Source organism: Leopardus geoffroyi, chromosome C3 (genome assembly GCF_018350155.1).
Source record: "Leopardus geoffroyi isolate Oge1 chromosome C3, O.geoffroyi_Oge1_pat1.0, whole genome shotgun sequence".
Taxonomy (NCBI): Eukaryota; Metazoa; Chordata; class Mammalia; order Carnivora; family Felidae; genus Leopardus; species Leopardus geoffroyi.
The window spans coordinates 28,652,404-28,666,778 of record NC_059338.1 but is presented as its reverse complement, the minus strand read 5'-3'; the positions used below and the strand labels follow the sequence as shown (position 1 = coordinate 28,666,778).

At 55.8% G+C, this 14,375-nt stretch overlaps 1 protein-coding gene across 1 annotated transcript; it reads right to left on the bottom strand.

The window, feature by feature from the left end:
* Window positions 1-1,269: 1,269 nt before the first annotated feature.
* On the bottom strand, window positions 1,270-13,850 carry PTPN7 (protein tyrosine phosphatase non-receptor type 7). The gene is given in 13 exon segments (XM_045456494.1): window positions 1,270-2,714; window positions 2,906-3,023; window positions 3,933-4,046; window positions 5,929-6,086; window positions 6,812-6,922; window positions 7,304-7,441; window positions 8,642-8,718; window positions 10,406-10,490; window positions 10,789-10,972; window positions 11,510-11,638; window positions 11,640-11,700; window positions 13,505-13,646; window positions 13,648-13,850. Coding segments are annotated over 12 exon segments (1,410 nt in total). The 5' UTR covers window positions 13,765-13,850; the 3' UTR covers window positions 1,270-2,714; window positions 2,906-2,929.
* Window positions 13,851-14,375: the final 525 nt, after the last annotated feature.

The following is a 14,375-nucleotide window of genomic DNA, read 5'->3' as shown; positions in this document are numbered from 1 at the left end:
CCCCCGGATCCGCTCGCCGATGGGTGTGGCTTCGGCGCCCTCCTCCCCCTCCTCCTCCTCCTCCTCCGCCGCCGCTGCCGCCGCTGCCGCCGCCGCCGCCGCCGCCGCCGCCGCCCTCCCGCGCTGCCGCTGCCCGGCCGTGTCCGGCTCGCACCCGAGCGCGCGCCCCTCCCTCGCCCCTCGCCCGGCCCGCGGGTGGGGTGCGCGGGGAGCCCGCGAGCCTCCGGGGTAGGGCCTGCGCCTGCTGGCGTCCGGGGACACTGGGGAGAGAGGTCCCCTTCCCGGGCTGCGGCGCCCTGGCTGGTACCCCTTTCCTTCTTAAAGGGCGGTGGGCCCGAGGTGCGTGGGGTCCCCGTTAAGCAGGGTGGAGAAGGATGCTTCACCCACTTTCCAGGACGCGGAGATGAGCTCTCTATGAAAGGGAGAGAAATGGAGGCTTTTTGTTCCCTGAATCCTTGGCCTCTGAACATCTCTGGGGACGGAGTCTTATCCTCTCAAAACCTAACGAGCGGAGAGTCACAACCGTCTTTGGGTGTTTTAGTACTCCATCTTGTTTTGTTAACCACAGTTTACCTGAACTGCGTGTTTAGGAAGGCTCTGGCCCAAAGTGAAACAGCTGTTTGAGGCTGAGGTTGATTTTCACTAGTATCACCATAATTCGTAGATAAAATCCTGCCGGGGTGGGGGGTGGGTGCCAGTGAGGGAGATCTGCAGTGGATGAAAAAGTTGGCCTGTTTTGGTAAAAGTCAAAGTTTTCTTCAGGAGGAGAACTGATGGTGGGAGATGTAAGGCAGGCAGAGATGCCTCCCTAGCCACAGGGCTGCTGAACCCAGGGGCTGGCTGTTCCCCCCGTAGTTCCAGGCATCAGGGCAAACCTCCCACCTAGGAGGAGTGCTCTTTAGAATCAGGTTTTCAAACACACTCAGGTGTAGTCTCTTGTTCTGGCTAAAGGTGCATAAACTGTCAAACCATATGTCAAACCTACCCAAGATGACCAAATGATCATTTGATCATTGGTCTTGAAACACAGGGATCACAGAGTATCATCTTTCTAGCTTCTGCCCTTTATAGGTTCCCGTCCAGCTCCTAAGGTGCACCTCTGTCCCATTTCCTAAACCGACTACTGTGTCACTTTGTTTGATGTGTCTCAAGAAGTTGCTAGAAAAGTGCATATCCTGGGATAAGGATCGGCAGCCTATTCCTGGGTCTCTGGGGTCTTACTCTCTTGCTATAAAGAGGCCTGAGAAAAAGATGGAAAGAAGGAATGAATCAGTCATCCAAAAGGTTTTTATTCTCCCACTTGGTTCCTTTTCCAGAGTTTTTACTAAGTTCTAGAATGGGGTTGGGGCCACAGTTAGAGGGTGGGGAGCCTGTGGGTCTACGGCCACGCACCTGCTTCCCTCCCAGTTGGGTCTGAGCTCAGGGCAGGATCAGGCACTTGAGAGCTCTGTGCCCTCCTTCACAGGCACAGGCTGCGAGTGCCTCCCAAAGGGGTTAGGAGCAGGTGAGCCATTCCTGGGGCTGTAAGGAAGGAAGAATTCCATTGTAAGACCAAGCGGAAGTGTTAAGAAAATTAACATCAGTTTCAACGTTGCACGTGCTTCAGAAGCGATGTCGTGAATAAGGAGGCCCAGCTGCTCGCCAGGATCCAGCTCCTTGGGGGGTTCCACAGAGAGCTGGCATCAGTCAAGGCAGACCCCAGGGGCTGAGTGCCCGGAGAGATGGCGCCTTTCTTCATCCCCACAGGCAGCTCATTTTGGATTCAAGGACCAAGGATCTGGATGCCTTCCTGGGGAGTGTAGGTGAGCCCTGAGATAGATCTTGGGTGCCCTGGAAATTGTATTGGTGCCGAGATGATGAAAGGAATTAGTTCTCCGGGAGAGGCTATGAGGGTCCCAACTCTGCGGTCCCAGGCTGAGGCCCCTGGTCTGCGTGCGGCGCTTCACCCAGATAGTTCATGGAAACAGCCAGGCTCTCCAGCTGTACTCTGCAAATGCAGGGGTGGATGGGGGCAGGGCGCAGGAGTTTCTTGTTTCTTGCTCCTTGTTTCTTCCTCACCGTTCGTTCTTTTATGCCTCCTGGTACCCAGGGTACCTTCTGAGGTCATGAAAGGATGACAGAAGATGCTGGGCCTCTCTCGGGAGTAGCTGGGGTGAGTGGCTGGCAATTATGGAGGCAGGGGCAGCCCTCTGGGCCTTTGAGGGGTCGCCATACTTTCCCTCCTCCAAAAGTCTCAAATGCCTGGCCTGGTCACCTCTGTAGCCTGATCCCAGGACACAGGTGTGGGCACAGGGGTAGTCTGGGTCCTTGTTCTCTTTGGGGGGTATCCAGCCCTCACAGACGTGGGGTGAGGAAGCAGAAAGTCACTGCCGGGAGGTTGAGAACTTGGCCACGGTCAGGACCAGACTTTTCCCAGCTCCTGCATCTGGCCAGTTCTTGGGCAGGGCCCAGGTGGAAGATGAGCTTGGGATTACTCTCTTGCCAGGCCCAGGAAGGGGATACAGCTGGAGCGGCTTCTGGGAGCTTCTCTGATTACTTTTCCCTATGGCAGCAAAGCACTTAATGCCCATGTCGTAGACGGAGAGATGAAGCTCACAGAACACTTTAGACAAGACTGGGACACTGGTCCTTTCTCGGCTGTCTCATAAATGCCAGTTCCTAGCTCGAAGTTCAGAGAGACACGGGAGGTTCCCCCAAGTGTCCACTTGGGGCTACTAGAGGAAGCAGAAGAGTGGCCGGTGGTAAAGACCTGGAGTCTGGTCCCAGTTCTTGCCGATGCAACTTCCTGTGACCGCATGTGCCCGCTGAGGAAGCACCCCTTCCCCATGCCCGCCCAGGGGATCCCTCAGATCACAAGGCCCACTTTCCCCAGAACCACCTGCCCAGGCGTGGGGGGATCTGGCAGCTGGGCTGGTGGAGGTACCAGCGGTCAGGGGCAGGGCTCCTCCGGTAGCTGGGCTGCATACAGGGCCAGGGTGTGGTGCAGGAACTGATATTGCTCTGTGGTCTGGATCATCCCGCCCCTGCAAGGAGAATATGCAGAGACCATGAGCACAGGAGGGGCGAGTCAAGCATCCCATAGTTCTGCAGGGAGAGTCTCCCAAAGAACCTGTCGACCCCTTCACATATGTTCATCCTTTGGGCTTTCTCCTTTTTCTGCCCCTCAGACCTTCCCCACGAGCGAAGCCATCCCCCTCCCCCCCCCCCCCACCCCTTACTCAGGGCTGGGCCCCATTGCTAGCTGTGCCCAGGAGGAGAACTTTTTCCTCTCTGACCCATCGGCTCCTGGGGCAGCGCCAGGCCCCTGATTCCTCAGGCCAGGCCAGGAATATTCCTGAGCCTCGAGGTTTCTTCCTCCCTGTCTTAAAAGTAAAAATAATAATTCTGTATATTTGTACAGTAGGTTCTCATCTTTGAAAAAACATGTTCCCTATGCATTAACTCATTCCTTAACGCGGCTCCTGGGGAAGGAGCCGTCGTTTCTCTCTAGATGAAGAAACGGGGGCCCAGAGAAATACAGTGATGGCTCAGTGAGATGCAACTCAGAATTGGCGCCGCGGTTCCCGGTCTCCAGATGCAGAGGGCTCCTGTGCAGTATCTGTGCTCGCCTGGTGTCTAGGACCAACCACACCCTATCCTTCCACCTTTCCCTGAGCAGGGGATTTGGAAAACCACAACCAAAAACCAAAAAAGATACAAGGCTCAGATATCCGCAGAGTGGCATATTTAATTCTAGGCCGCCAAGCTAAAATTTTAGATAGAGATTCTTTCCTGGGTGTTAGTTGCACAAGGAAACCGCTCTTTAAGCAATGGGCCCTTTCCTTTCCGGAAGGAAGTGCTTGATGGTGATGAGCCTCTAAGTGCCCTGGTGCCCAGGAAGCACTGATGCCACTCCTTCACGTCGTTAGTCCTGTTTACGTTCATAGACCCACCTGTCCAGCCGCAGTTGGCACACGATACCCAGAATGTCCACTTCCCCTCGGGCCTTCAGCTGTTGACAGCCAATTCTGGTGGCGATGAAGCAGCCAGTCCGGCCAATCCCTGCACTGGGTACAGCCAGGGAGGGGACAGGGAGGTCACAGGAGACCAGAGAACATGGGGGCCAGGGCTCAGACTACAGAGAAAGCCGTAGGGACTTAGGGCCCCCTATTTTGGGGGTGGGGACATGAGGGCGGAGAAAGGTAGCACCACCTTCACAGCTTAGAGCTGGCTCTGGAGCAGTTTGCACTTCGTCTAGCCTCACCATAAACCTATCCCAGGTCACCCTCCAGCCCCCGTGGACATTTCGAGGAGCTCTCTTCTGCTTAGCGGCGGGCAGTGGTTTCCAACTGTCCGCGTTGCCTTTGGCCTTGTTGAGCCCTTGAGCCCTGCTTGTCTGACCAGGACACCATCTCCACAGCTGCTGACACTCAGCCCCCTTCTCCCACCTCGGGTCCCTCCCACAGCTGTCCCCTCCACGCTGCTGTGTCTTGCCCTTTGTTCCAAAACCTTTTCGAGGACTCCCTGTCTTTGGGAAGGCTTCTTATCTGAAGCCCCGATAGAAGCCACTCACGACCTCCCAACACTTATGTCCAGGTGCGCCCTGTGGGGAAGAGGCTCATGGGCCCCCTCTGTCTATACTTGTGCCAGTATGTTCTATTCAGGGTATGTACCCTGGTTACCTTCTCGTAAGCTTGTCCCCCGTGGTACCCCCCACCCCACCCCACTCCACCCCACCCCAATCAGATTCTTACCCTGTAGCCAAAGCGTTCCTTTGAAATGGCACTTAGCTAGTCTTATGAGGCCCCTTGTGATCTGGCCTTCCAGACTGCTCTCTCATCACTCTCCTTCCCTTCCCCCACATGACCTCCAAGCCCCCATCTTCTAACTCTGCTCCCAGCAATGTCCATTTACAAATTTCATCTCAGGGGGTGCCTGGGGGTCTTAGCCAGCTGAGCATCAGACTCCTGATTTCAGCTCAGGTCATGATCCAAGGGCATGGGATCGAGCCCCACGTAGGGCCCCCTTGCTGAGTGTGAAGCTCCTCTCCCTCTGCTCCTCTCCCTTGCTTGTGCTCTCTCTCTCTCTTAAAAAAAAATAAATTCATCTCGGAGCCTTTGCACATGCTGTTCCATCTGCCTGGAACGCTTCCTCTTTCCACTCTTCACTTGATGAATTCACCTTTCAGATTTTAGCTTAGTTTGATGTCCTTTCTCCTGGAAAACCTTCTCTGGCCAGTCTGGGATGGGCGACTTGGTTCTGTGCTCCCCTACACCTCCCACTGTGCTGTGCTTAATCATTTGATCTGCTGTCTTTCCCACCAGACTATAAACCCAGCCGGGCAGAAACTGAGCTGTCTCCTCAGCATCTAACACTGTGCCTGACAGTAACTCGTTCTCAATCAATAGTTGTTGAATAAATGAGTTTCTCGGAGCACCCGGGTGGCTCCGTCGATTAAGCATCCGACTTCAGCTCAGGCCATGACCTCACAGTTTGTGAGTTCTAGCCCCGCATCGGGCTCTGTGCTGACGGCTCAGAGCCTGGAGGCTGCTTCAGATTCTGTGTCTCCCTCTCTCTGCCCCTCCCCTGCTCACACTGTCTGTCCCTCTCTCTCAAAAGTAAAACATTAAATTTAAAAAAAAAATTAAAAAATAAATGAATTTCTCAACACGGGGGACCATGTTTATCTCCCTCCCCAGAAGACTGGGAAGCTTTCCAATGTTCTGTCCCCTCTCTGGCTTGTACCTGAATGTCCAGCCCAGATGGCCAGGTTCTGCATGAAGGAGAGAATGAGAACAGAGCACTTGCTGAATGACCTAGAGATTCCCATCCGAGGTAAGACTTGGGCCTGCCCGGTGCTGTCCTTCTTAGACCCCTTCCAAGGAGAGACCCAATGGCAGGGAAAGGGGCACCTGCTCATAGGCTGCTGGGGAGGGCGGGGCCACATACCTGCAGTGGACTACGATGGGCCCAGTGTTGGCAGCTGTCTCTGGGCTTTCCTCCACCTCGGCCACCAGGCGCAGCAGAGGCCCAGCCGATTCTGGGGTCTGGTGATCAGGCCAGGCAGAGAAGAGGACATGTTTCACTACCCGGCACTCCTCCTGGTGCTGGCATAGGAACAAGGCATGAGAACCAAGGTCAGGGTAGGGGGCCCTGGCAGCCTTCTTCTCTGGCACCAGAGGAGGGCAAGGGCTAGAACTCCCCCCTGGGACAGTCACGGACCCCGAGCAGGCCAGGTCAGCCCTTCTCCTGCTCATCATACTCCACCATTCCCTCCTCTGAAATGCTGGGGGAATGCTGAGGGAATGCTGTCCAGGGAGCGGGGGAAGACCCAAGTTCAAGTCCTGGCTGTGCTTCTAACTAGCATATGACTTTGGGCAAGTCCCTTAACCTCATTTACTTAGAAGAAGGAGACCGTGATATCTTATTGGTTTGCTTCTCAGGATGCTTGGAGGATAAGGAGTTGAGAAAGAAATGCTTTGAAAAGTATAAAGTACTATATGATAATAGAAGGCATTTTAAAGCACTTCACATGTGTCATTATACATCTGCCTGGACTTCCGGTGGTTCCTTCAGCATGACTCTGGGACCCCTCCTCTCCTCTCCTGGGCCATTCAGCACGGATGGGCAGATGGGCCTTCCCGGTGGTTTCTGCTTGGCTAGTTGGCTCTGCCCTGTTAGACTAGGGCGGTACCCACGTTCTCTTGCTCTTTGCCTCAAGCTCTTCTTCTAGATGTGCGTTCAAGAAGGTTTCGATGAATAAACCCTTGGATCCCAGTAAAGGTCAGGCCTGAGTTTCAGCGATGCTGGAGACAGCCTGACCTCCCTGTACCTGGATGGTGAGCTGCCGCACGGTGTATTCTGGACATTCTTTTGTGCCTTGGATGCGGATCCGGAAGGGTCCATAGGTTTCCTCTTCTGTGGGCCAGTAGTGGACACATTTCTAGGAGGGAGGGAGCTGGGAGTCAGAAGGGGGAAGTGTCTATCAGCTGGAGCGGGGGGGCCAGGACAGCAGAGAAGGAAGTGGGGTCCCCTCCCCATTTCCCTCCCCCATCGGAGGGGCTCCACGCTGCCTGGGTCAGTACCCAGGGGCTGGGCTCTCCTGCAGGTGAAGTGCTTACCCCACCCCCCATTCTGGCTGTGGAGAGCCCCGATGGTGTATATCTCAGAAACTTTTCTGAGAAGTTCAAACTGGGCCTGGCTATAGGTATTGTCAGCTTCCGGGAGAGGCCCTAGTCCCAAGCTGCCCTGAGTCGGGGCATGTGTTGTGGGGTAAGAAGTAGCCTTTTCTGGGTTCACTGAGGACTGTGACTCCACCTCCTACCTCCTTGCCTTCTCGGAGCTGAGTGAGCATGACAATGAGTGACACTTCTTCCTGCCACACCATCTCCCAGAAGTCTGATACGGTGTTGGGCATGGGGCCCTGGGTCGCAATGTAGACCTTCTCCTGCCCGTCGTAGCCCTGGGGAGATGGATGCATAAAAGGAAGGGTGGGAAGCAGTGAGAGTAGAGCCCCAGGGAAATCCTGGACTCCGGGGGTCCTGGGGTCAGGCTGAAGACACTGAACATACACACCCGGACATACCCGTGCACACACTGGAAGGCACGTGGTGGAAAGGACACAGGCTCTGGAGGGAGGAACACGTGGGTTCAAATCTCTGTTCTGCTGCTTACTAGCTCTGCCACCACAAGCAGGTTACCTAGCCTCCGTTAAGCCTCAGCTTTCTCATCTGTAAATTGGGCACAATAGCTATCTTGCAAGAATGTAGCACAAACCATATTCAACAAATCATATTGCGGGTCTAGCGCTATCAGGTCCTTTGGAAATGTTTGTTCCCTTCCTCCCCTATTGCTTTCTACTAGCACAAAATAAGAAAACAGTGTTCAACATTGGTTGAGTGAATGTTTCACGTTTACTATTACTTGTATATATATTGAGTAGCAAGACGTGGCACATTCTTGCTAGCCCTTTTCTCTCCCGGTCGGAATCTCAGCTCCTCAAGACGATGAAATCCAGACAGACCACTGTTCACTAAATTTCTGCCAGCAAATAGGAGATTTGCAGAGTCCCGGGCTAACAGCTTTCAACCTCTTGGCACCTCTGACCTCTGTCCTAGCCACTTGGAGCCACTAGAGGGCGCCACTTTTACATCTACTTCGGGCCAGTAGAGGTGGGAAGCTGGGGTAGAGAGGCTGCCTTGCCTCCCTGGTTCCTATAGTTTGATGTTAAACCATTTCCTCAAAGGAGGGGCTGTTTTGGGAGGCAGTTAAGGGGAGAGAGAGAGAAAAGGGAGGCAGGGGAGCATTCCTATTTGTGCTAGCACCTTCCGTGCAGACCTAACAGCCAGGAGCCCTGGGGCTACGAGGGAGTGAGTTCAACAGGGCAACTTCCTCCATGTGTAAAGGGATGATGTGATAACGTGCGTTAAGGAGACTGGGTGGTTTCTTCTTTTCAGCCTAACATCTGCTCTGTTTTCTCGGTTGGTGTCTTGGGGCCTCTTTGGTGTCTGTCCCATATTGGGGGGGGGGGAGGGGCATGGCAGTAGTGATTTAGAGCAGGAACCCACAGCTGGACGATATTCTCTGGGGATGTCCTCAAACACAGCGCACCCCCCAACCCCACCCCCGTTCCCTGCGCGGCAGCCCCAGCGAGGCCACTCACTCGGATGTAGTTGGCATTGATGTAGTCTCCGTCTTCTTGGCTCTGTGCCCGGCCTAGACAGACACGGCTCTGGGGATCTAGGAAGTTAAAATCAGCAGAGGTCAGAGGTCAAAAGGGGACCAACTAAGGCGCACTCCCAACAGGGTCAGGAAGAGGTGAGTTCCTGTGCGTATCACAGTACCCTGTGTATTGCAGGTGGTCAGAGACCCCCTAAATTACTTTATATGCAGACATTAAGGAGCCACGGAATGTTTCTGAGCAGTAGAGTGACATGTTCAAAGGAATAACTGGGGAAGGCTAACTGCGTGGTGCCGTGCAGGACGATTGAGGAAAGGGAATGGGGCCTCAGAGACCCTAATGGGCAGTTACTGAAATATTCTAGCCTTGAAGTCAGGAAGAGGATAGAGCACAATTGTACCAATAAGGCAAGGGAGGAAAAAGAGGGGTCACAGAGGAAAAGTTTTTTTCCTTTCTAAATTTATTTTAGAGAGAGAGAAAGCGTGAGGCAGGGAGAGGGGCAGAGGGAGACACACACAGAGAGAGAGAGAGAGAGAGAGAGAATCTTAAGCAGGTTCCATGCTCAGTGCTGAGCCCAACACTAGGCTCCATCCCACGACCCTGGGATCATGACCTGAGCTGAAATAAAGAGTCAGATGCCCAACGGACTGAGCCACCCAGGCGCCCCAGGAAGAGTTTCTTTCTGATGATGAATATGAGATTTGGATGAGCGACTAGCCCCAAATCCCGCAGTGGTGACGTGGGACCAAAAGTCGGGTTTCATTCTGCCACTGGGCGTGCCAGCCTCTCCCTCGAAGTGGGGAGATCCAATCCAAGCTGGAATGAAGAAGTTAGCTTGTAAGGAAAGGAGATGAGCTCTGCCAGTGCTGGCTTGGTTCTGGACGGAGGAGAATTGCAGGGAGACTTCCCTCCTGGCTGGGAGTGGGGGGGTGAGGGGGTGTTGGGGAGTGAGGGGGGTGGGGGGGATGGGCAGCGGGGGGAGACTGGTTAGACTTAGATCAAGAACAAGGGCTGCTCCCTCCCCACCCCCCCCACCCCCATTCGATGAGTGCTGACCCACCCCTGCGGGCAAATGGCTGTCACCGCAGGAGCTGGGAGTGGTGAGCTAAGGCCTCCAGACAAGGAGTTGCTGGAGATGGGTGGGCCAAACAAGGCTTCTCTGAGTGGGGGGAGGGGGAGAGTCTCTGAGGGTTTCCTGCTTGCCTCTGCAAAGCAGGAGGTGCTGATCCCTGGGCCCTTTGAGCTTGCAGGGTCAACCCCTTACAGCCCCAGGACTCCCATCTCCAAACTCTCTCACTGCTCTTTTGCAGAGTCCCTGCATTTGACTTGCTCGAAACCCTCTCTCTGGGAGCCATCCTGATGGTGCCTTTGCCACTGCAGACCTCTGCTGGGCATTTCCCACAGTGGAGGAAGAGGAGAAAGAAGCTGTGACCTCGGGCAAGTTATGCCCGAGGCAACTTTTCTGTGATTCCAAATCTACTCCCTGGGGTCGTTTTGAGAAATGAGTTAACATCAGCGACTCCCAGCACCACCTGGCCCAAGGTAAGCATCTGCAAATATGAGTTGCTGTATTCTCACTGTGGTTATGATCCCTGCCCAGCCCAGGGATGGTATTGGTGTTTCTCTGCTGAAAGAAAATGCTCTATGTGAGGGAGCTCTTGCCTGGCTGAGGCTGGGTGTCGACTCCTGAACCTGTCCAGCCCCAGGGACAGCATCACCTCCCTTGAAGCCCGCCGCACGTCTTACTTGGCAAGATGGTCTTATATCGGTCCTTGGAGGCGTGGCCAGGAATATCCAGATCTTCAGAGTTGACAAAGTTTGAGGGGATCTTCTGGCAGAGGGAGGAAATGAGTGAATATAGCCGATACATCTTCCCAGCCTCCTTTGCCCCCTTCCCCCCCTTATCTGGTAGAGCTGGGCCCTTCCTCTACTCTCCTGGCTTCAGTAGGTCTGGATGGGGTGGAGGGCAGAAGAGGGAGCATGGGGCAGTTTTCTCCCCTGATCCTAGGGTTCCCTTTCCTGAGGTCCCAAAGAGGAGGCATCCTGCAGTACCCAAGATAGTATGGTGCCAGCTGGCTGTCTCTGATTCAGAAGGGCGGATGGACGCCGAGGAGACCCCAAGTTCTTACCAGGAATTCCTCTTCCAGCTGCTTGGGGCTGGGTGGCTGGTGCTGCAGGGCCCAGCGGGTGAGGGGGTGTCCAGCTGTGCGCAGAAAGTGTAGGGTGACCTCCCGGGGTGTGTTCACTGAGCAAATGGGCTCTACAGCTCCCAGGGACCTCACATCCAGCATCAGAGCCACATTGGAGCCTCGCCTGCAAGCACGAACAACCAATGCCTAGTGAGTGCCCAAGAACGTCGCTGCTCTAACCATTATTATTGTTAGAGGGCACGCCCGAGGAGGCTGCTCCTTGTTTTCCCCTTGACCCACAGGCCCAGTGGGCTCCAGGTTCAGGACCCTGCTACATGCCCTTCTTTTGTCCGATTGGGGCAGCCTTGAACCCAACTGTTCTCTCCACCTGCCCACCCCTGCCCATTCCTCCCTGGCCTCCAAAGGTCAGACCTACATCCAGACCCAAGAAAGCCCTGCTCCAGGGGCTGGCTACTCAGCCCATCTTGGGGTTTCGGAAACAGGCACGAGGTTGACATGACACTTTATGCCCCAGACATGTAAAGGACATGCAAAGGACATGCAAATGAACACATGTGGTTTCCTTTTCCAGATTGGAGTCAACAGCTGAGGGCCCTCTGGACTCAGCTGTCAGAGCTGGAGAGGCAGATGGAAGGAATGGGGCACAGTCTCAGAGCTGGGAAGCACCCCCCCCCCCCTCCACTCCCAGGAAAGATCTCACCTCTCCTGCAGTCGCACATGCTTCTTGGCTGGTGCTTTGGTGGGTGGAGGCTGGGTCATGGCTGCCCCCAAAGACCAGGTCGGCAGCCGTGCTCTGGAGCACCCCCGCCACGGTCCTGGACCATGCTGGGTGGGGTGCTGGGCCCAGGGGAGGCTTACTCAGCCATGAGGTTCACCTGAAAGACAGGAGCCCTCAGCTGTTGCCCTCTGGCCTGTCTGACCGGCCAGGAGAAGGCTCCCAAGTCCTGGCCAGCTGCCTGTTTTCTGGTACCTCTGTTTTTACTGAGGTGTCTTCTGTTCTCCGAGCAGCAATGTCATTTTCGCTGCGGGAAGGCCAGGATCTCTAGGCGGGGGGGGACCCAGGGTGGTGGGCAGTCTGAGATTGGAGTAGGGGCCCAACAAGGGGTAGAGACTGTGGGGGAGGGCAGGAAAGCCTTCAGAAGGAAGGAGAGAGGGGAAGAGAGGCCGCTCAAAGCAAGAGTACAAGGGGCTCTAAACTGGGACCCAAGTGAAAGAAGGCAAGGGAGGAAACACAAACAATTTTGTTCTGTGTAGAAGGGAGAGAGAAGGCTCACAGAAACCACCTCTAGTCTAGGCCTTCTCTGAAATGAAAGGTTTAAGGCCTCTCGAATCGTTGGAGCCAGTTGGGGACCCTTGTAGACCCTGTCCTAACCGCTGGCAGCTTCCGAGTTCATTCTGGCTTCTGGGGTCTCTGTCCAGGGAGGTAGGCTGGGGGTGGTGGTGGGGTGTTTCCTTCCTCCTCTGCCCATCCCCCCCATCTCCCGCCTCTGTAACTGTCACAGGAAATGGCCTCACCAAGCCCTTGAGCATGGTGAGGCGACAGCTGGGGGCACAAGAGGGGGCATGGAGGTGGTGGGGCCATCTCCTCTTGGGGGACAGTCCCTATCTTCCAGAGCCAGGTCACAGCTTCTGAGGAGCGGGGGCGGTGTTAGAGTTGCTAAGCCCGCAGGGACAGAGGTGAGGGGACAGAGTGGGCCCCGTGCAGATGTGGATGATAGAGGCTGTCCCGAAGCAGAAAGGGGTTCATCGGCCTCTGCTCTCCTTGCAGCCCCCTGCGGCTCCCCTTCCCCCCCACCTCGGGGCTATCAGCTGGGTCAGCACCCATTCGCCAGCCAGGCACTATAGCACCCAATGCGACGTTACTCACACCCTCCTTGGAGATGCCCTCCCGTCTCCCCAGGGTTCACACCACCCAGGACCACAGGGACCCCTCCTCCCCCCTTTCAGGTACTTACTGAAGCAGCTGTGTCCCCCAGGCTGCCTCTTGCCAGCTGTCTGTCTGTCTGTTGGTTGGTCTTTGAGGGCTGAGGAGGCTTCAGGAAGCCAGCTTCCTCCCTCTGCCCCTCCTTGTTGCCACCCACGCACACCCCAGCTGCACGCTGCCCTCCCGCGCCTGCAGCCACCACCAGGGGTCGGGTGGCTCTTGCCTGTGCCCCTTTGGGTGTGGGCTGGCTGTGTGCCAGCACTTTTGCCATGGGTCTAAGGCCCTGCTCCCTGGGGATAGACCAGGTCCTCTGGGTCTTTGTCACATTCAGCCTCTGCCTGCTTACTGGGCAGAGCTCAGCTGTCCCACATGGAACGCCTCATTGTTCCTGTTCAAGCTGGCCCTGTCCACACAGTGATTTCTACTCCTCTGCTTTGGCCTCAGAGCCCTAGCCCTTGCCCCCTCAAGCCTTGGGAGTTCACGGTCAGGCACAGGTTACGCCTTCTCAGAGCAGAGGTGGGTGCAGACTTGGAGTGGGGTGGGGGAGAAAGGAAGCAGGAATCTTTGCTCCACAAAGACCCAGGCCAGACCAGAAGGGTCAGCTTCAGGACCTGAGCCACACCCCAGCTCTCAGCTGCCTCTGGTTTGAGATGGACCAGCCAGCCCGGAAGTAGATGGCAGAGGCTGCTTGTAGAAGAGTCTGGGGGGCTTTCCCCCCGCGCGCAAGCCCTCCAGGCCTCGTCCCCAAATCCTAACATCTATTGAGAAGACTTACAGATAGTGGACAGTCTCTGGCCCTCACACGGGGGGACTCCCATGTCTTCTTCGCCTCTGGGGCATCTGGATGCCTGGGGCCTAGGAAGTGGCCCCCATGTCCAAGATTCCACTGCCCACCCCACATCCCCCACCCCCCACCCCCCGCCTTGCCTCGGCAAGCCCCTTTCTGGCCAGCAGCCCAGCTGGTTCATGCTTGCTGCGGCTTCTTCTCCCTTGTAACATTCCAAACACCCTTCCTTTCCCAGCCCCAACATGCGCAATCCTCGTCCTCTCTTTTCCTCCCACTACTGATTCAGCTGTCAAACGGTGACAGCAGAAAAGGAATGATTTACAATAGACACAGGGGGTGGGCACAATGGAGGGGCGGTGGGGAGGGTGCTGGCCTGCTGCTGGCCTAAGGGGGAGGAGGGTTGGGATAACCCTCTGGAGCTCTGGAGGCCTCCCAGCGCCTGTCTTTTCTCCTGGAAGTGGGGACCAGGAACTGGCTCTCTTCGGAGACCCTCCAGGGCCAGCTGGTCCTGGACCCTTCTTTACTCTGGGGAGTGGTTTCCCCGAAAGGAGGCTGATCAGAGCTGGAGTAGTAGTTGGCTGTGGTACCCAGAACAGGGTGTGGTGTGTTGGGGGGAGCACAGGAGAGCCTGGGAATCCCTGGTCAACCTGTGGAAAGCGACCCGAGGCTGGCCTCTGCTCCAGCTGTTCCCCTAAGCCCACCGGGATCTCCACTAATGGGCAGTGGGGCCCTGGGGATCAAAGAAGGGGGCAGGAGGGGATTAGAAAGAGGGCCACCCCCACTGGGCCAAGCTGTCGATTGTTATCAGGAACAGGAAGCTAGGATACCACAGGGGTGGGGAGGAGGAAGCAGGCA